At 41.9% G+C, this 20,246-nt stretch overlaps 1 protein-coding gene across 2 annotated transcripts in view; it reads right to left on the bottom strand.

Annotated features, from left to right (window-relative positions):
- The window catches only part of TSPAN12 (tetraspanin 12), a 66,466-nt gene extending 55,992 nt beyond the window's left edge, over nucleotides 1–10,474 (bottom strand). Inside the window, exons 1-2 of one of the 2 annotated variants that reach the window (XM_086395951.1) lie at nucleotides 10,319–10,474; nucleotides 9,239–9,374 (exon numbers count right to left, since the gene is read on the bottom strand). In XM_086395951.1, coding sequence (XP_086252077.1) covers nucleotides 9,239–9,304 — 66 coding nt within the window. In that variant the 5' untranslated portion in view covers nucleotides 9,305–9,374; nucleotides 10,319–10,474. Of the gene's footprint in view, nucleotides 1–9,238; nucleotides 9,375–9,850; nucleotides 10,268–10,318 lie in introns of those variants that run through there. The other variant, XM_086395953.1, reaches the window with a different exon arrangement.
- Between the last annotated feature and the right edge of the window lie 9,772 nt (nucleotides 10,475–20,246).

The following is a 20,246-nucleotide window of genomic DNA, read 5'->3' as shown; positions in this document are numbered from 1 at the left end:
TAAGTGAAGAGTTCACATGTTAGTCAACTCATGAGAGACATAAATGTGTAACTGTAAACTGTAATTAAGTAAGAGGAAGGAATAATATGAGTTACTGTAGGAACTCATTTTAGGGTGGCTGACCTAGTCCATGGGGTCAAAGGGCCTTCTCCAGACAGCTAAGATCTAAAGGATAATTATCAAGTTCATTAGGGAAAGGGAGGCTGAAAAGAACATTCCAGTCAGAAAGAACAGCAAGAGTCCCAGAGTGGAAGGCAGCAGGATATGTTCAAGGAAGGGAGACCGGCACAGGGCAGGCATGAAAAGCCAGACAGGGGCCAGATCACGGGTCCTAGAGGTCACTGTTTGTACGTCATGTGATGACAATGACCATGTGATGCCATTGAATCCAAAAGTCTTGGTTTGAATTTGAGTTCAGCTCTGCTCCTTTCCATCTTCATGACTTTGGGTGTGTCACTTAACCTTTCCTAAGCTTCAGTTTCCTCCCATATAAAACATTATAATAGCAAGTCCGACTTCATAAAGGATTCCAGGGATGAAAAAAAAGCAGGATTCTTTTACATACTATCTATTACTATCTCAAGCCACTTTTGACCTCAGGGCTTTCTCTTAATCTTTCTCAGTTTAGGAGACAACTCCTCAGTTCAGTTCAGTTCAGTCACTCAGTCATGTCCGACTCTTTGCGACCCATGAATCGCAGCATGCCAGGCCTCCCTGTCCATCACCAACTCCTGGAGTTCACTCAGACTCACATCCATCAAGTCAGTGATGCCATCCAGCCATCTCATCCTCTGTCGTCCCCTTCTCCTCCTGCCCCCAATCCCTCCCAGCATCAGAGTCTTTTCCAATGAGTCAACTCTTCGCATGAGGTGGCCAAAGTACTGGAGTTTCAGCTTTAGCATCCTAAATCAGTTCAAAAATGGAATCTTCCGCTATGTGAAGGTCTAACAAATGGAGGAAAAAGGCAGACTTTTCCATCTACTGAACTAGAACCATCTACTGAAATAGAACCATCTACTGAACTTCCACAGCCATTCTTGGTTCTGACATCTCTAAAACTGAACTCGTCTTCATTCTTCTGGAAACCTGTATGTCCCTCCCACTGTTCTTCCTTTCTCAGTAAATGGTATGATCAATGCTTCAATCACAGTCACTGGCACCTTGGCAGGCAGCCTGAACCTCTCCCTCTTCCTCAGTCTACATCTCATTACTTTCAAGTCCTGCAGATTGTTCCTGCAACACGCCTTGTGAATTCCTCCCCCTTTCCTGCCACTTCCGGCTAGTCCAGGCCCTCAACCTCTTGCCAGGCAATTATAATCCTCTTACAATAGGACTCTCCAGTTCATGGATTTCACCTCAAATTCACCCTTCAGTTAGCTTTATAAAATGCAAATCAAGTTCTTCTGCTTATAAACCTCTAATAGCTGCCCCTTATGGCTCCTTGCCATCGCTCACTTCTACTTCCTCCAGCTCTCTCCTAGAGAATAAGTTTAAATTCTGCAGCAGACACACGGGGCCCTCTCCAGTTACCCTTTGACCTCTTCCTTCAACTTATTTCCTGCCAGCTCCTTCCCACACACATTCTGTCCTCGTATGACCAAAGTCCAGCTTCTGCTTCTCTGATATGTACCGCTGCAGACCTCCTGAACCTATGTCTTTGTCCCTGTCGTTTCTTCTGCCTAAAATACAATTCTGCTCCAGCCTGTCCATCTCAGGAGCAGAACAACCTTATCCTTAAAGACCAACTCAAACATGAAGCTTTTCTCCCAGCTCCCTCCTTACCCAGAGTCAGTGTTCTTGTCTAGACTTCAGAGCACTGATCTACTGTTGCCTTACCCACCCATCTCATCCACTAGAGGTCACAGACCACTGCCTCTAGCTTCCTCTCACAACAGAGTACCAGGCCCAGTAGTGAGACCTGCTACATGTTAGATGAATGAATGAGAACATAATTAAAGGAAGATGATTTCAACTTGTCAGATAAGCTAACTAATGGAGAAGCTCAGCAAAATCAGGAGATGCTTTAAGTAGAACCGAGCTTTCTATCACTGGAAGTTTTCCAGTAGAGAGACGCTTGCCACATTACATGATCAAAGATTTATATATCAGGTCAGAAGCTGGCTTAAGTGTTCTCAAAAGTCCTTTAAACTGCAAACGTCATATTCTACTTGGCTCAACTGCTTTCTATCACTGTAGTTATCCAAGTGTCACAACTGTGCATAGAGTTATCAGGCAAAATAAATAATACCAGCACAAGCTTGATCTCATAGCAAGCAAGCAATTCTGAAAAGAAGCTGCTTTTTATTGACATTATTTCCAGCCATGTTAAGTGTATGAGAACAGTTCAATTCTCGGAACGATTTTACTCACTAGGGTTGAGAAAATAATAATGGTAACAATGAATACAGTACATATTATAGCAAGAAACCAAGCTAAAATGAGATTCGGTCACCTCAGTATCTAATCCTGATGTTATTAAATCCAGAAGGACAAATTATGCAAGTAATTTAGGACTCCTTACTAATAATGCTATTGTCCACTAATTTTCCAACTTAAAATAATTCTTCAACTGCCATTCATGATGACTAAATTATTAGTGCATTGTAGTTATCACATGTAGCAAGGTTCATAGCTCGTTACATCTTCTCCAATATAGAAAAATATTACCTGTAGTTCAAGGAATATTTAGAAAATAACACGAATATTACTTTTTTAAGATTTTTTTTATGTGAATAATTTTCACAGTCTTTATTGAATTTGTTACCATATTGCTTCTGTTTTCTGTTTTGTTTTTTTTTGGCCACAATGCATGTGGGAGTTAGCTCCCTGACCAAGGATCCAGCCTGCACCCTGTACATCGAAGGCAAAGTCTTAACCATTGGACCGCCAGGAAAGTCCTCACAAATATTACTCTAAAGAAATATATTTAATGTACTACTTGGCAGGTCCTTTGCCACCTTCTGTCTTGCAAAAACATTTAGAAAATGCGAGCTCTCAACAAATATTTATAAAAATGAAATGTGCTATGTTGCTGATACATTCTGGCTTTGCTTGAATCTAATCATGTAAAAAACGAAAATCAGGTTTTCTAAATCAGAATTTATTATGAAATGTATATGTATAGTTTCCACCAAATAGTAAGGTCACAGTCAAAAAACAGCCATTTTCATCCTTCAGCTGTCTGACACACGTAATATATAATCTCATATAAGGTGACAGTAACACCAGTCATTTCTGCTCCAGGCTGACAGATGTCTAAAGCCTCCTACCTAAACTTCTCTTTTTATGTCAAATCTGTTAGCAGAGAGCAGAATGGGGAATAGAGTCCGGGAACTTAGTTACATTTCTGTCTCTACAGAGAACTTGGACAAGTAATTCAAACTTTTAGAAACTCTGTTCACTCATGTTGAAAATGAAGAAATTGAACTAGGTGCTCTTAAAATTCCCTTTTTTTCTTAAAAAACAAAGACTTTAACTGTTATTTATTAAAATGTAAAGGTAAATCAATTTTTGATAATTTGGAAGCTGGTAGCCCAAGGCAAGGACTTCCCAGGAACATGCCCATTTCATGTTTCCAGGCCTGCTCCCCTCTGCTTTTTAATCAGTTCACGCCTCAACCAGCTTCCCTTCTAGTGCTGGGGGCAGCAGCAGAAAAGAGCAAACAGATAAGACTGTTGGTAAATGCTGTGAAAGAGTAGGCATTGTAAATGATGGCTGAAATGAGTTCCGGAGATTACTTGTGGGCATCATTTAAGCATGAACATCTGCTAATTAGGCCTGAATAAATCAATAGCACCTTGGAACTGTGCTGACTAATAGTTTCTATAGATCATGTTGCCCTGCAGACAGGTGACCATACATCCTGCTCTGACCAGGATGGCTCCGCTTTGAATCCCTGTTATCCTGGCATCATTATCAAGAGAGACGGTCCCTTTAACTTAACTATCAAACTTGGCCTGATTTCCACAATAAGTGAACCGGTTACTCCATAGACACTGCAGGTCAAAGAAAGGGGAATGGCCTCGTTCTACACCATGGTTTCTTCAGAGACATGACTGTGACTGTTCTGAGTGGAGATGATGAGTGAGGGGCCTATGAGTCCAGTTGGCAGCAAGACTGTGCCCCAAAGAAACCTCCACGCCCTTCTCCTTGAAACGCTTCCTTAAGAAGCATGCAGTGGCCTGTCTTTGCTCAGCTGAGCCAACTGCATTAAAAAAAATTGTATTAGCTTTGCCCCTGAGACTAAAGTTTATTTAATGTTTATTTTTAAAAAGCACTGACATTTCTTGGAGGGCTCCCCACTATTCCTTAGGAAGAGTTAAAGTAAACTGGAATGCCTTTCATAGTATAAAGCTGGGCGGACGGCGAGGGGGATGGCATCAATTTTAAAAGTAGTATTTTCATATGACCATATAAATGCTGTCTGAATGCAAACACCCACTTGCCAAGAACCTCTTTAGGGTCTTCATGGGTCAAACACCTAAGATTCACTACAGAGAGCTGGAGAAAAAGAAACCAAACATAAAGCCTTCTGTTTTTTTCGTCTAGCTTGTATGGATCCCAAAAGTGTGAACCAGATTTCCTGTCTACTTTTTAGGCTTTCTTTTATAAGCTTTTTTTCATATTTCACCAAGAGTAGTTCCTCTCTCTTGCTACTATCTTTGGTAATGGTAACAATGGCTCCTATCTGCTGGTGAGAAAAGAGACTTTAATACAGATGGGATATTATACTTATAGAAAATAATAAACAAACGTGTGAGGAATGCTGTGTTCACCAATTTCAGGAATTTCCAAAAAGAACATATGCATTCATATTTCCAATAGCAGAAAATTATCATCTAAGAATGGCAAACACTCATATGATAAAGCCACAGAACTTGTCTTTAAAATGGAGGAAAGCTTTCATTTATGAAATAATATGTCATTTAGAAAGGAAAAGTGTGATACATTTGAGGTAAAAATAACCCATTTCCTTGCTCCATCGTGGCCAGAACGTGAATCATGGTCTCAAAAGAGCTCTTCGGGCAGTTTGTTCACATTCCCTCTGTCTCATGTGCCCTTCCCCATTACAAACCCACAAAACTCATGACAAACCTCAGGGGCCCAGATCTTTCTGCCCACCCCAATACAGCGGAACCAGTCTCATGCTTCTTTAAGTAAAAGAGCCACTCAACAGATGGTAAATCAAGGTGACTGGATACATAGCAATGAATGAATGTGGTGCAATTGTGATCCTGAATACTCTGTGAATTGCTTCCTCTTAGACGGGTCTATCTATACCTCCCACTTAACAATTAAATATGCAAGATATAATTTTACTGAAACGAATCAGCTTGATATCCAACTCCCGGAACACAAAACCAAAATTGTATAGGTCCTCAGTGTTTTTCCAAATAAATTTATTTTTCTTTCCTTAAAATTCTTGTTTGGTAGAGAAGGGGAGAAGATATCAGTATAGTAGAAGTGAATAGCGGAAAAGTCTACATTAAGTGCTAGTCTATGTTTATTGCTTCCCTGGCGGCTCAGCAGTAAAGAATCTGCCTGCCAATGCAGGAGACTTGGGTTTGATGCCTGAGTTGGGAAGATCCTCTGGAGAAGGAAATGGCAACCCACTCCAGTATTCTTGCCTGGGAGATCCCATGGACAGAGGAACCTGGTGGGCTATAGTCCATACGGTCGCAAAAAGTCGGGCACAACTTAGCGACCAAAACAAGAAATGCTATGTGAAAAGTAAAAGGATATAGCTTTTGATCCCAAAGGTAACAACAGCAGTTATCTCAATCCCACAAAACCAGACACCAGAACAATCATTCTCTCTATCCTCATGATAAACTCAAGTTCATGCCACACTGGTTTGTTCTGCTTTTAATTTCAAAAGAACTAAAAGCAAGGATTAAAGCCTTGCTTGTCCAAGTTCGGCACTCAGACCAGAGGCAATGGCATCACAGAGGGGCTTTTAGGAATGCAGGCTCTCAGGCCCAACCCCAGAGGTACCATATCAGAATCTGCATTTTAATAAGATGCCCAGGTGATTTGTAGGCACGTGGAGGTTGAGAAGCACTGCTGTGGAGGACTTGGAATGAGCAGGTGGACAGCTAATCCCTTCCTACTGAAGATGTTTACTTCTCTGCTGCAAATAAATTCACCACCAATCCCAACAGTAAAACTTTTGCTGCGCTTAAAGGAAAAAAAAAAGACTTTGAATCTGCTCTGCTAACTTACTAACAAGTGAATGAACTTCTCTGAGTAACATCTCTTTACTACTCCCTCCACTTCCATTTTTCATGGCTATTATGAGAATTAGATGAGAAATTAGCCTCAGGATGTCCAGGAATGTGCCCGGCACAAGGAATAAAACTGCTTCTCATTCAATAAAGAAATATAGGATCTGCAAACATTGCTTTATCATTGAAAGAATGACATCAATGTTCCCAAAGTTAGTGTATATGTTTCATACAGCTCCAACAAAACTCCCAACAGATATTTTTAATTGTACAAAACAATCTTAAAGTCCATATGGAAAAAGAAACCTTAACCAAGATAAGAAAGGCAGGTGCTTTAAGAGAACACAAGAACAATATATATATATATATATATATATATATATATATTTATATAATTCAAGAGAAAAATTCTACTGAAAACATACAAAACTCTGTTTATATAAAATGATTTGTTTATATAAAGTGATGCTCAAGCTTACTGCTAGTGGAGGAGGAAAAACAATAAAGTAATAGTGAAATAACATTTTAAACTTTTCAGATTGGTGGAAGTCAAAAGGTGTCATAATACCAACAAGATGGCAGCAAATAGTTGTGTACCTATAATGGAGTATATGGGTACTTTTATTTCTAGGAGATGGATTCCCAGGACAGAATGACTAGATCAAAGGAATGCAGGAGTGGTAGAAACAGTAGTAGTATTAATCATAACAATAACAGTTACTACTATTACTACTACAATGACTATTACTAATACAATGATTCCTTTGACTCAACTGGTAATCTTATTACAGTAGACTATTACGGAGCATCATTATGTAGTAGTAGTAACAACTGCAGGTACTACAACTATTATTGCTACTGCTACTACATCGATGGCTCTTATTAAGTAGCACCGTCCAAGTACTTTATGTATATCAACTCTAATCCTTCCAACAACTCTAAAATATAGGAACTACCATTCCTATTTCACTGACTAGGAAACTGAGACACTAAATATGCCTGGCAAACATAGTAAGAACTACATAAATATCAGCTATTTGGTTGTCATCATTACATATCCTCTCACATAGCAATCCCACTCCTGCAACTCTAGCCAAATGAGAAAAAAACAGCCTAATAAAAAATAGCAAATATGTACCTGAATGGGTATATGTGGACAGGTATGAGAAAAGATATTTTCTCATGAAATAAAGAAAAATACTGAAGGATGCACACTAGGCAATTAGCACATATTATTCTGGTGGCAGAGAGATGATATTTGGAGAAGAGAAGGGCTAGAGAAAGGGGGAAGCAATTTCAATAAATCAAAACATGCACAAGAAAAGTGAGAGTGTTGAAGGACCAGATAACAACAAAGAAATAACATTCTACATTCTTTGGGGACACAAAGAGCCGTTGAGGAGTTTAAGGAATAGGTGTTTTAAATTTCATTACTCAGAAGGGCAATATTTTTGTTAAATGATTTGAATCTCCCCAACACATACACAAGATACAAATTATTGAGAAAATTGCCAAAAAAATTATTCTTTGTTGAATAAAAAACGCCCTAGTAATTCCAAGGTTCAAACACAGTGCTCATCCAAGTAAAGGCCCTGTCTAGGGGCAAGAGAGCCAAGTTCTGCTCCTGGCACTGTCACCAATGGGCTATTTGACCTTTGGCAAGTCACTAACCTACATTTATTTTTCTCATACCCAAAGTAAGGAAGTTCAACAGATCATCTTTAAATTCCCTTTTAGTTATAAAAATGTGATGATTCTGTAATTAAAAATCATAAAGTAGAAAAGTGAAAAACTAGTAAACAGAAGTAACCGTTATTGCACATTTTAGAGACACAGTGTTAGAGATCTTAATACTTTATAGGTAAGCAGATAATTTAATGACCCACTTAAATATGTACATTTTTAGAATTAAAAACTGCAATAAGATCAATTAGGTATTTTACATTTCCAGGTAGCAAATATGCTTTAATTTTCATATTGAGAAAAAAAAGTTACCTGTTTTGATATCTTTCCGATTACTTGCAGAATTAAGGCTTAATTTGTCACCTTAAAATGGAACCATCCATAAGTTCAACCAAAATGTCATCCTCTAGAGACCATATGTCATAACCGAATGCAAAAAAGCTGCTCAAGCCCAGCAGGTCAGCCAAATAAACACATTACTCATTAAAAATTCCAACAGAACATTCTGAATATAAATTACTAATAGAATACAAATTTGGCACACACAAAAAAGTATCTGCTTAAGCATGACAGCTTCTGAAATCAACACTTTTAATTTTTATAGTTTCCTCATAAGTTTTGTAAATAACAATGTGATTATTAACAACACTTAATGAACATTTACGCCTGGCTGCAAAGCATAAAAAGTCACTAACTCAAAAGGCATAAAGATTTCCATGAGCTTGTTAAATTTTATGTATTTTATTTCCTTAAATGGTTATGGGATTTTCCAAAAGCATACACAAAATTCCTTAAAACTTTGCCAACTTAGAAACAGTTACATGAAAACCACCTTTTCAGACTATAAGGAATCTCCTAGAAAACTCTACGCAGTCTCTTAATAGGATATCTGGGTATGAATTCCTACAACCGAAAAAAATAGTAAGACTTCTTGCTCCAACCAAATTTTATAGGATGACGTAAGGAAACAATTTATGGCTTGCACGGTTATCTGAAATTCCTGAAAACAAGCAGTTCCCTAAGTAGTATGTCAAAATTTTCTTATCTACAAGCACAAGCACGTGCATTTATTTATATCCCTAGATTAACTTCAAGTCTAATTTTACTGCCACTAGTATCCAGGGGTGGATTTCTTTTTTCTAATTACAAATGGAACTTGAGCTAGATCAAAGGCATTTAAAGGTCAAAATATACTTCTGCGAAAAATACAGGGTGTGATCGCATGTAATTAATTAATGCTTAGCCATGCCCTTTGGCGCTTTATGTGGTGGCTGCAGGAAGCCGAGTCCAGCCGTCCCCACCTGTTGGTGCAAGTGGGCTGCTTGACTTACCCAGAAGAGCAGATTGAGCGCGTAGAGCAGGCAGCGCAAGCACTTCACAGAATCTTCTCTCGCCATCGTGAGCCCCAAGAGAGAGAAGCCCCATCCTTTCAACACATCCTACCCCGACGGGCTAAACAGCAGCGATCTGCAGAGGGCGGGGGAGAACAGGAGACTCCTAACCACCGCGCTCCCCAACCCCCGCCCATCTCTCCTCTGTCAGCCCTCAGCCCGGTCCAGGGTCTGGTCCGAAGCCTATCTCATTCTAGACATCGTTTCATGGCAAATCACTTGTTAAAGTTATAATAGTAACCTAAACTTCCCAAAGTTCCAAACTGGCTTCAGATAACACCTGCTGGGGAAGAGAAAAGATCGTCTCCCTAGATGAATGAATGCGCGCACTACATTTGCGTTCTCAGGAGACACGCGGCGGTGTCCTCTGCATTCTGATGAGACGCTCTTTAAAATCTCCCTCAATCCACACCGCTCCTCTGGGACAGCTCTGCTCCGAGCGGTCCCGAAGGTTGGAAAGCACACCACCACCCCCGGAGATGTCACAAATGCCGCCAGAGACATCGAAGGTGCGAGTGCCCCTCTCACTGGGACAGTTCCTGCGCCCCCCACCTCCGCAGCCCCTTCCGCATCCCGCAGCTCCGGTGTGAACACGGGCCACTGGAGGGGGCGCAGCGCTGAGCTGGGATTCCGCTCGGCGACTAGGGTTTCTCTGGGAGAATGTGAGAAATGATGTTTCGGCCCCGGAATGATGGATTAGTCGGGGGCGGGGGGCGGGGAGGGGCGCAGGGGAATTAGGGCCGGTGCAGCTGTGCAGACGCCGGCTTAGTCATTCATGTCCCCCCCTCCCCCGGCCCCGACCCGGGTCCCGGCCGCGACCCCGCGCTCCCAGCCGCCGGAGGAGCACAAAGCCCAGCGCGGTCAGCGGCCCCACCACCCCGGCGCGCGCCCCCGGTAGGGCGCGCGGGGAAGCGCGGGCGGCTGGGAGCCCCGGAGCCAGCCTCTAAGTAGTTTAGCACACAGCGCCCGCGGGCTGGCGGGACAGCGGGCAGGAAGGACGAGAGACGCGCGGCCACTCACCGTCCGCGCTGGGCTCCGCGCCCCGATCCCGCCGGGGGACAGTCTGGGAAGCGCGGCGGGGGCTCATCGGGGCAGGGGTGCTCCTCCCGGACAGCCGCAGGGCTGCATTGGCTCAAACTGGAGACGCTTCCTTCTCTTCCTCTCCCCCCGTACCCCCCGCCGCCGTCGCCGCCTCCTGGGAAAAAGGAAAAAAAAAAAAGTCCTGGGCAGCAGTTGCTGGAAAGTCTCTGCTAAGCCACCTCCCAGCGCCGCTGTCCCTCCCAAGTCCACGCCAAGTCCGGACGAGGCAGCGGCGGCGGCCAGGGCCAGCTGCACGCACTCTCGGCGCATGCTCGGGCCGCCGGCCGCCCGGCCGCGAGCCTAGTGGCTGTTTCTTGTCCCCTAGCCAGTCGCGAGCCCCTCGAAGGGACGCCTCACCTTTACGCGGGCCAGAGAAAGCTAAAGCCTAGGCGCTTTGAAAACGTTCGCGCAGCAAGCCCCTTTAAAATGGTGGTGTCGGAGGAGGGGAGGCTGGGTTATAGCCATAGGGAAACAGGCTTTTATTATATGAAAATATTTGTGTTTGAGAAGGGGGGTGGAGTGGCCCAGCTTAGTTCCTGCAATGAGAAACTAGTTTTCACAACCTTTCGAGAGCCACCTCCTGTGATTTGTCACTAAGGTGGTGCCCTCTACTCCTTCTTATTGCTTTGTTGCCCTCCCTGAGTTTAAAAAAAAAAAAAAGAAAGAAAACAGTTCTTTCCCACTTGCATAATGCACTCAGAGCATTTACTTACACCCCAGGGTAGGCATGTGGAGGTCTGACACCCGGAATAGGAAGAATGCCTTTAACCCTTTCACAAGTAGCCCAAATTTTCCAAAGGTTTCTTGCAATAAGATTGAGTTTTAACTGGGTGGTTTATCTTGAATTGTGTACAGTAGTGATGGGTTTTGAGTTTTTTTTTAACTAGAAATTTAGGAAATCTTACTAGGGGAAACTGTACTTCCAAACGTGCCTTCTCCTTTGAAAGTTAAGAAATTTCACATGTAAAATACTATCTAATTTTGATGTTTTATGCTTTGTAGTTCACATTTCTGATGACTTCTGTGCACATTGTGTGGCAAATAAAGTTTCACTAACAAATATGAATTACCTAAAAATATAAGCAGTATCTTTGAAGAAACCTAATAATAGGAGTCCTCCTTAAATTTTCTTCAGAGTAGACATGGAGTAAAATGGAGTCCTACGTCCCTCATTGCCTGTCTAGCATCAATTGCTACATGACCAGGGTAATGAAGAGACACACATTGTCATTTGGATAGAAGTAAAATTAAGACCCAAAGAGAATTTGAGTGTCCTGGGTTATGGGAGGAAAAGTCTTGGCAAGCAAGTGGCTAAGCTGAGTGTAAGGCAGCAAGCTTCAAAGAGCACAAAGACAGCCATACACTCCAAACACCAAGAAAATGTCCAGTCACCCATCAGATGAGGCTAAGTCTGGCCACAAAGTATCTTCTGGAATCACAGCGAGGAGCAAAGCAACCCTCTTTGATCCTCAGTTACTGCTCAAATTGGGATGTATACAAGTTCCAAGCAGAAGGCCTGGAACCACCCGCCATCTGAATGCTGTTGATGCCACGCATTCCTCTGAGTGACAGAAATATCCCCACCACGAGGGGAGTCTATGACTGCCACTAAAAATGATGGAAAGAGTGCCAGTCACTCCCAAGTCCCTGAACAGAGATACTCTTCTCTTTCTAGAAAGCAGGAAAAGTATCTTTCAGATTCATCAATCTGGGCTTCCCTGGTGGTCCAGTTGTTAAGAATCTGCCTGCCAATGCAGAGGACAGGGGTTTGATCTCTGGTTCTGGAACTAAGGACTTCCCTGGTGGCTCAGATGGTAAAGCGTGTTGCTTACAATGCAGGAGACCTGGGTTTGATCCCTGGGTCGGGAAGATCCTCTGGAGAAGGAAATGGCAACCCACTCCAGTACTCTTGCCTGAAAAATCCCATGGACAGAGGAGCATGGTGGGCTACAGTCCACTGAGTTGCAGAGTTGGACATAACTGAGCAACTTCACTTCACTTCACTTCACTTCTGGAACTAAGATCCCACATGCCCCAGAGCAACTAAGCCTAAGCACTATAACTACTGAGGCCGCTGTCTGGAGCCCACACACCACAGCTAGAGAGTAGCCCCCCTTCTCCTCAACCGGAGAAAGCCTAAGTGCAGAAACGAAGACCCACCACAGCCAAAAAACAAAATAAATAAAATCTTTTAAAAAAAATCTTAAACCTATAAAGGGCTCCAGAATAATAAAATTTTAGAGGAAGATGATTTAGAAGTACATATCCCACCCTCACCTCCACCTGCTTTTAGTAAATGAGGAATATAGAGCCACGAGAAGCTTTAAAAGTTACACCTCTAATGAATCAGATTCCAAGCTAAAATCCAGAATCATATGCTCTAAGTAGTTCAGTGAGTCTCAAAATCGCTGTGTATTAGAACCACTGAGGTAGTTTTGGACAAACCCAAATACTCAGACTATAACCCACACTAATTAATTTGGAATCTCTGCAGATGTGGCCTGGTCATCCAGATTTTTCAAAGTTTGCAAGGTAATTTTAATCTGTAGCAAAGTTTGAAAACCCCTGAAGCTAACACTCTACAGATGCCTAAAAACTAGCAAAGGAGTTTCTTCAGGTTCAGCTGGATCAAATCCCTCACCATGAAATGATACCTGGGATTATTTCTATAAATTAAGAAGAAGACAGAGCTGCAATTCCTGTTCTAATATTCCTGAAGAATGGTTTATACAAGTCTATGGATCAACATCTCAGTAGAGGAGCCCTCACCATATTTGAGGCATTGCAGAACTGGTTAGTTTTAATAGCTTAAGTCTGACCATACCTGCCTATAACTGGTACCACTCAACTCTCATTCTGCCTTTTGGAATCCACAGCACAAGCAATCCTTCTCCCATCTGACAGCCGTTCGACTCCTTGAGGGCAGCTGCTAGGCCCTCCCACTCCAAGTATTCTCTTCTCTGGGATCATAGAAGCACAGTAAGACTTGACAGCTGTGAAGCTGTCATTCTGTCAGCTCTACATTTTTCTCCGTGAGAATAGCTACAAGGGTAGAATAGAAAAATCCCCAGTGGGCATGATGGTTTGAACATAGAATAACACACGAATAAAGAGGTATGATCTGTTTCTTGCCCACCTGTGAAGTAGGAACCCAGTTTAATGGTTGCATACGCTTCACTCAGTACCTTTGAGTGAAGGTACATATGGCACTTACAGTGCCATATGCTGAAGAGACTGAGGATAAGATGGGTCCCTGTACTTCCCCCTGGTAGCTCAGATGGCAAAGAATCTTCCTGTAATGCAGGAGACGCAAGTTTGATCCCCTAGAAAAGGAAAGGGCCACCCACTCTAGTATTCTTGCCTGGAGAACTCCATGGACAGAGGAACCTGGTGGGCCACAGTCTATGGGGTTGCAAAGAGTCAGACACAAATGAGTGACTAACTGTTTCACTGTCTGCCCTTCGAGAAAAGACAAAACTCTTCAGTGTGGAAAGCAATAGCAGTCACTATTTACAAGCAATCATATGTGTGTTGTTCCTAGCTCAGTTCAGTTCAGTTTAGTTGCTCGGTCATGTCCAACTCTTTGCGACACCATGGACTGCAGCACGCCAGGCTTCCCTGTCCATCATCAACTCCCAAAGCTTGTTCAAACTCACGTCCATAGAACTGATGATGCCATCAAACCATCTCATCTCGGAGGTGTCATCTCCTTCTCCTCCTGCCTTCAATCTTTCCCAGCATCGGGGTCTTTTCCAATGAGTCAGTTCTTTGCATTAGGTGGCCAAAGTATTGGAGCTTCAACATCAGTCCTTCCAATGAATATTCAGAACTGATTTCCTTTAGGATTGACTGGTTGGGTCTCCTTGCAGTTCAAGGGACTCTCAAAAGTCTCCTCCAACAACCAAAAGCGTCAATTCTTCAGCACTCAGACTTCTTTATGATCCAATTCTCATATCCATCCATTACTACAGGAAAAACCATAGCTTTGACTAGATGAACCTTTGTTGGCAAAGTAGTGTCTCTGCTTTTTAATATGCTATCTAGGTTTGTCACAGCTTTTCTTCCAAGGAGCAAGTGTCTTTTAATTTCACGGCTGCAGTCACCATCTGCAGTGATTTTGGAGCCCAAGAAAATAAAGTCTGTCACCGTTTCCATTGTTTTCCCATCTATTTGCATGAAATGATGGGACCAGGTGCAGTTATCTTGAGTCCTAGAATTTTCTTAACAGTGCGAGAATTTCTTTGGTATAATTGTTCTGCAGTTTATGGGTCATCTGCTTGGCAGCTCTATGGTGGGGCTAATGGCGATCTCCTCCAAGGGGGTTTTGCCACATGCTACATGGGTCCTTGTGCACACAATGTTTTTTTTGTTTTTTTTTTTTTTGAGCCCTCTTAAGCATCTCTGGTGGGTATGGGGTTTGATTCTAAACATGATTTCACCCCTCCTACCATTTTGTTGGGGCTTCTCCTGTGCCCTTGGATGTGGATATCCTTTATTTGGTGGGATCCAACATTCTCCTATTGATGGTTGTTCAGCTGCTGCTGCTGCTGCTAAGTAGCAGCAGTCATGTCCAACTCTGTGCGACCCCATAGATGGCGACCCCATAGATGGCTCTTCTGTCCCTGGGATTCTCCAGGCAAGAACACTGGAGTGGGTTGCCATTTCCTTCTCCAATGCATAAAAATGAAAAGTGAAAGTGAAATTGCTCAGTTGTGTCAGACTCTTAGCGACCCCATGGACTGTAGCCTTCCAGGCTCCTCTGTCCATGGGATTCTCCAGGCAAGAGTACTGGAGTGGGGTGCCATTGCCTTTTCTGGTTGTTCAGCAGTGAGTTGCAATTTTGGAGTTCTCACGGAGAAAATGAGCACATGTCCTTCTATTCTGCCATCCTGGTTACCTCTTGTGTTGCTTCTAGAACTGGAACAAAACTCACTAGCTAAGCAGTAAGGTAATACAAGTTCTTCACTCCACAAGGCAACTCATTTGTCCATATCTTATTGTGCTCTTTCTGCTCAGATTGTGCAGAGGGAAGGAACTGCATAGGTATTTTGGTAGGGTGAGTGAGTTTCTATTGCTTCTTGGTATAAAACCCTCACAGTATTCCTTTGATGGTTCTTCACAATTAATACAGGAAAGAGATCTAATATGTTTTGAGAAGTATTATGTGTCTGATGTTCTCCCCAGGTGGCTCAAAGGTAAAGAATCTACCTGCCAGTGTGGGAGACACAAGAGATGCAAGTTTGATCCCTGCGTCAGAAAGATCCACTGGAGCAGAAAACGGAAACCCACTCCAGTATTCTTACCTGGAAAACTCCATGGACAGAGAAGCCTGGTGAGCTACAGTCCATGGGGTCACAAAGAGTCGGACACAACTGAGTGTGCACGTGCACACACACACATGCACACAGGTGCCTGACATAATAAGTGTTTCTCATAAACTATCTTATTAATGCCTTGTAATGACATAGTTGGATACTGAGACTATGAGAGCTGATTTCCCCAGGGCCATACAGGTAGTAAGTAAAGAAAGTGAGGTTCTAAGATGGGTCTGATTCTTCCCAGTGTTACCCTTCATTACAATACTATTTCAAATTTGGGTGGAAATTCACTGATGATCCTCAAGAAGAAAAATATTCTAGACGTTTTATTAGTTCTTGAGCATATGAAGCTGTTTCAAATATGTATACTTAAACTATGACTGGAGAATCTACTTTCACTGTTTACTTCTGAAAGAGTATACTCGGTTGGACCCGAGAATAGCCTTTCAGCACTGAATTAAGTAGACTTCGCTCAACTATAAGCTTGACAAATAAAATGAAGGATTTGCATTTCAGATCAACAATAAAAAAATTTTGGCATAAAGATGTCCCAAATATTACATGGGTCAAGTATCACACTGGACATACACATACTAAAAAAGTATTCATTGCCTATCTGAAATTTAAATTTAACTGTGCATCCTGCATCTTTATTTGATAATTCTGGCAATCCTATGCAAACTAAATATTCAATTCAAAGTGCCACAACAATAAGGATATACATAAATATATTATTTCACAAATCCAAAAATAACCATCCATCACATTAGCAATGACATCAAGCAATCAACTCTTTTACCACCGAATTCTTTGATACACACAGTGTGTCAACTAACATTCTTGGGCTTCATCTTCTCATACTCACATGCTGCTGCTGCTGCTGCTGCTAAGTCGCTTCAGTCGTCTCTGACTCTGTGCGACCCCATAGATGGCAGCCCGCCAGGCTCCGCCATCCCTGGAATTCTCCAGGCAAGAACACTGGAGTGAGTTGCCATTTCCTTCTGCAATGCATGAAAGTGAAAAGTGAAAGTGAAGTCGCTCAGTTATGTCCGACTCCTAGCGACCCCATGGACTGCAGCCCACCAGGCTCCTCCGTCCATGGGATTTTCCAGGCAAGAGTACTGGAGTGGGTTGCCATTGCCTTACAAGATAACTGTGCAAATCCAGGCATTATGTACAGGTTTACTTTTACAGAGGGCATAAGCTATTCCCACCTATGGCTCTCCCTTATACTCAAGGAGCCCTCTCCCAGAAGTTTTGCAACAGGTTATTCCTTATGATTCATCAACTAGAACCCTATCACATACTGATGCATGCACAGATTATTGGTGAGGATATGGGTCTTGACTTGTTTAAAGAAATCTAGATGCCTTTCCTCTGCCTGGGGCAATTCTCTGAAGCACATGGTCAAATGGAAGAGGGTAGATAACTGAAAATAATCAGATTTTTGAACTGCAAGGTGGAGAAAAAAATGGGTGCTGCCATTTTTTCTCCTGTTCACTGCTGAAATCCCAGCTCTCAGCCAAAAATGTCTGCGGTCCTACTCAGCAAAGATGCTTAGTTCCTGAAGCAGGAACATCCTGGCAACCGCAAAGAACCCTAAGAAAATTCAGATCACATCATTTCCATCCCATGCCATCAGCTTCTATCCTGTATCCACATTTACCTTTGTAAACCATATGACTGGATAAAGAATGGTCCAAATTAGTACCCTGGTATAAACTCCTAGAAGAATTTCCTCAGAGTTTATCCAAACCTCATCCTCTGTACACAGTTCAGGATTTGGACTCATTTCACCAGCTGTCATTGGTACAAATAATCGAATCCTATTCAATAAATATTTATTTAATTGTTAGTACAAACTCAGAATTGTGCCAGGAGATACCAAAAGTTCTAACATAATTTTGAGTCTCAAAGAACTTGTAACATCATTAGCCTACTTTCTCTTCAGAAGGTCAAACTTACAGAACTTAAGAATTCTTTCCCTTTGTAAAAAGTCTTAATTGACAGTTCTTTAAAACAAGCTATAAAGAAAAGGAAGGAATGTAGGTTCCATTTACAAACAGGCGCCAAGCGCTATTTTTCTTAGAAAGATCCCTAAGGAATAATTCCATTATCTTGTGACATCAGTTTCTTTTCACATCCACAATACAACTAGAAGAAAGATAAACAAATATTTATCATGAATACTAGACATCTGTCTTCATCTGCTACCCCTTCAATTCACTTATTGTTTTTTAAAACATTTAGGTTCCTCCAACAGTACATTCATAAAACATTTATTTATTTACACCAGATACAAATATTTAAGTTTTAAAATTATTTTCAGTTAGCTAATCCAAACTCTTGAATGTCCTCAGTTTTCATATATAAACTATTTTATGCAACAAAAAGAATTGTGGTTTTGTGATTATAATTCAGCCTTTATGAAAGTTTTATCATTGAAATTTAGACTTTCTATTTTTATGTTATTATTTGTGTGCATATATATTAGCCATAACCATGTGTGGCAAATTAGAGATGTAATAAATTTTCATTTCATGTTTCATGGTATGAATGTGTGAATGATTGACTGAAAAATAAGGGGGGGAAAAGTGCATTCCTGCTTTATTTCAGTGATGATACTGCTTTTTTTTAATTGCCAAGAACTAACAATTGCCATTATGTTTTACTATCTTTGTATCGTTTGTATTCTTTCTTAGAAAGTAGTCTCAAATGATTACTATTCATAGTAATAAAGGAAAAGATATCATGTCAGGGACATAAGTCATCCATACATAACTCATATAGGTAGTTTTAATAAATTACAAGAGTTTTTACTATTAATATATTTCTTAGCTTTATCAGGAATATTACTAACTAAAGCTGGAAAGAAAAAAAAAAAGACTTAGGGTATAATATGTTTGTTTTAGAAAACTCACACATATTTTCCAGAATGACTACTAGGAATTAAATTCTGTGTTTTCTATTGCGAGTTTTATATTGATGGTGTTTTATAAGTCTCTGCCACCTTAGCACTGGGTCATAGAAAGGAACCTTGTAAGTCTGCCAGTGTGAAGATGAGTTGGTTCTCCCTTCAGAGAAAGTGGCTTCAAACGTAGCAGCAGCCAGCTTGGGCTGCAAGGCTGACCAATATTTTAATTTAATTAATCAATATGTTAATTTAACTAACTTTCCTTAGATGGGGCATGAAAATGAGACTGTAACAACCAAAAACTTATGCTATTTAAGTTTATTCTCTGTCTTGAAGCTTCCCTGTTAGCTCAGTTGGTAAAGAATCCACCTGCAATGCAGGGGACCTGGGTTTTATTCCTGGGTGGGGAAAATCCCCTGGAGAAGGGAACCCAATCCAATATTCTTGCCTGGAAAATTCCGTGGACAGAGAAGCCTAGCAGGCTATACAGTCCATGGGGTCATGGAGAGTTGGACGTGACTCCGTCTTGCACTTTTCTTTCTTTTATGATCCCCAACTTCCATGTACACTAAGAACACTAGAAATCATTTCTCATCATCCTTCCTCCACACCCCTCACTGTATTCAGGCCAGTGTTGCCAACTCTCCCATGAATGGATCCCGTTTGTTGCCCATCCAGAGTTTCACAGCTCCTTGTTCAGTTATGGGAGCAGACGGGGATGGCCAGAACCTAAAAACTAGACCAATCAATTAGGGTGTGACTGGAACTGGAGTGAAGACCCATCAAAGGGCAATGTGAATTCAGGCAGCCAAGCGGAACCAAGTATGAAGGGAATGTGTTGGTGGGGGCGAAGTGGAAATCTCAGCAGGAAGACAGATGGCAGCATCAGAGAGGCTCAGCAAATGGTCCCAGGCAGGTGCCCTGGCAGACAGACAGAATTCAGTGGCACAGGAGTTGGGCAACAAAAACATGGAAATGTTCCCCAAAGGCAGGAAGAGGACCCCCCACTTCCACCGCACGTATGTCAAGGTGATAGAGCCCCTCTCTGCCAAGACTCCATCAGGTAAGCCTGGTCCACGGAGATGAATGCAGTTTCCTAGAAAAACATGATTCAAGCACAAGAACCACAGTCCGAGAGAAATTCCTCTAGTTTCTACTTTTAAGAGTCACAATGTTAAGATTAGAAAAGCTTGTGGTTTCTGGATTAAGGGCTGAGGAGTTGGCCCATTATTCAGAGGCAATGACAGCCACTGAAGGGTTCCATGTTATCAGAAGCATTAACATAACCAACAACAGCAGGGGTTTAAAGTCAGACCTGGATCAGAATGCTGGCTTCTCTCTTGCTGGTAATGTGATAATGAGCAAATGACCTCACCTCCATAAGCCTCAGTTTCCTTATCTGTATACCTACCTCCTAAAGTGGTCATCAGTATTATTCATATGTGAGGGGCCTAAATTTAGCTGGGGTTACACTGTCCTTTGAGGTTTAAATAGAATAAGATAAGCCTCTTTCCCGCAAGCAGTGGGTAAACTTGTTTTCCCTTTGCCATTTCTTGGGAGATTGCAAAATGGCTGTCTGGGGAGGCCTTACAAATAGCTGTGAAAAGAAGAGAAGCGAAAAGCAAAGGAGAAAAGG

The sequence above is a fragment of the Bos grunniens genome, chromosome 4, assembly GCF_055505025.1.
Source record: "Bos grunniens cultivar Pamir isolate PY7600 chromosome 4, Bosgru_T2T1.0, whole genome shotgun sequence".
In the NCBI taxonomy this organism is placed as follows: domain Eukaryota; kingdom Metazoa; phylum Chordata; class Mammalia; order Artiodactyla; family Bovidae; genus Bos; species Bos grunniens.
Note: the sequence above shows the minus strand (reverse complement) of the source record. Positions and strands in the feature narration are given on the sequence as shown.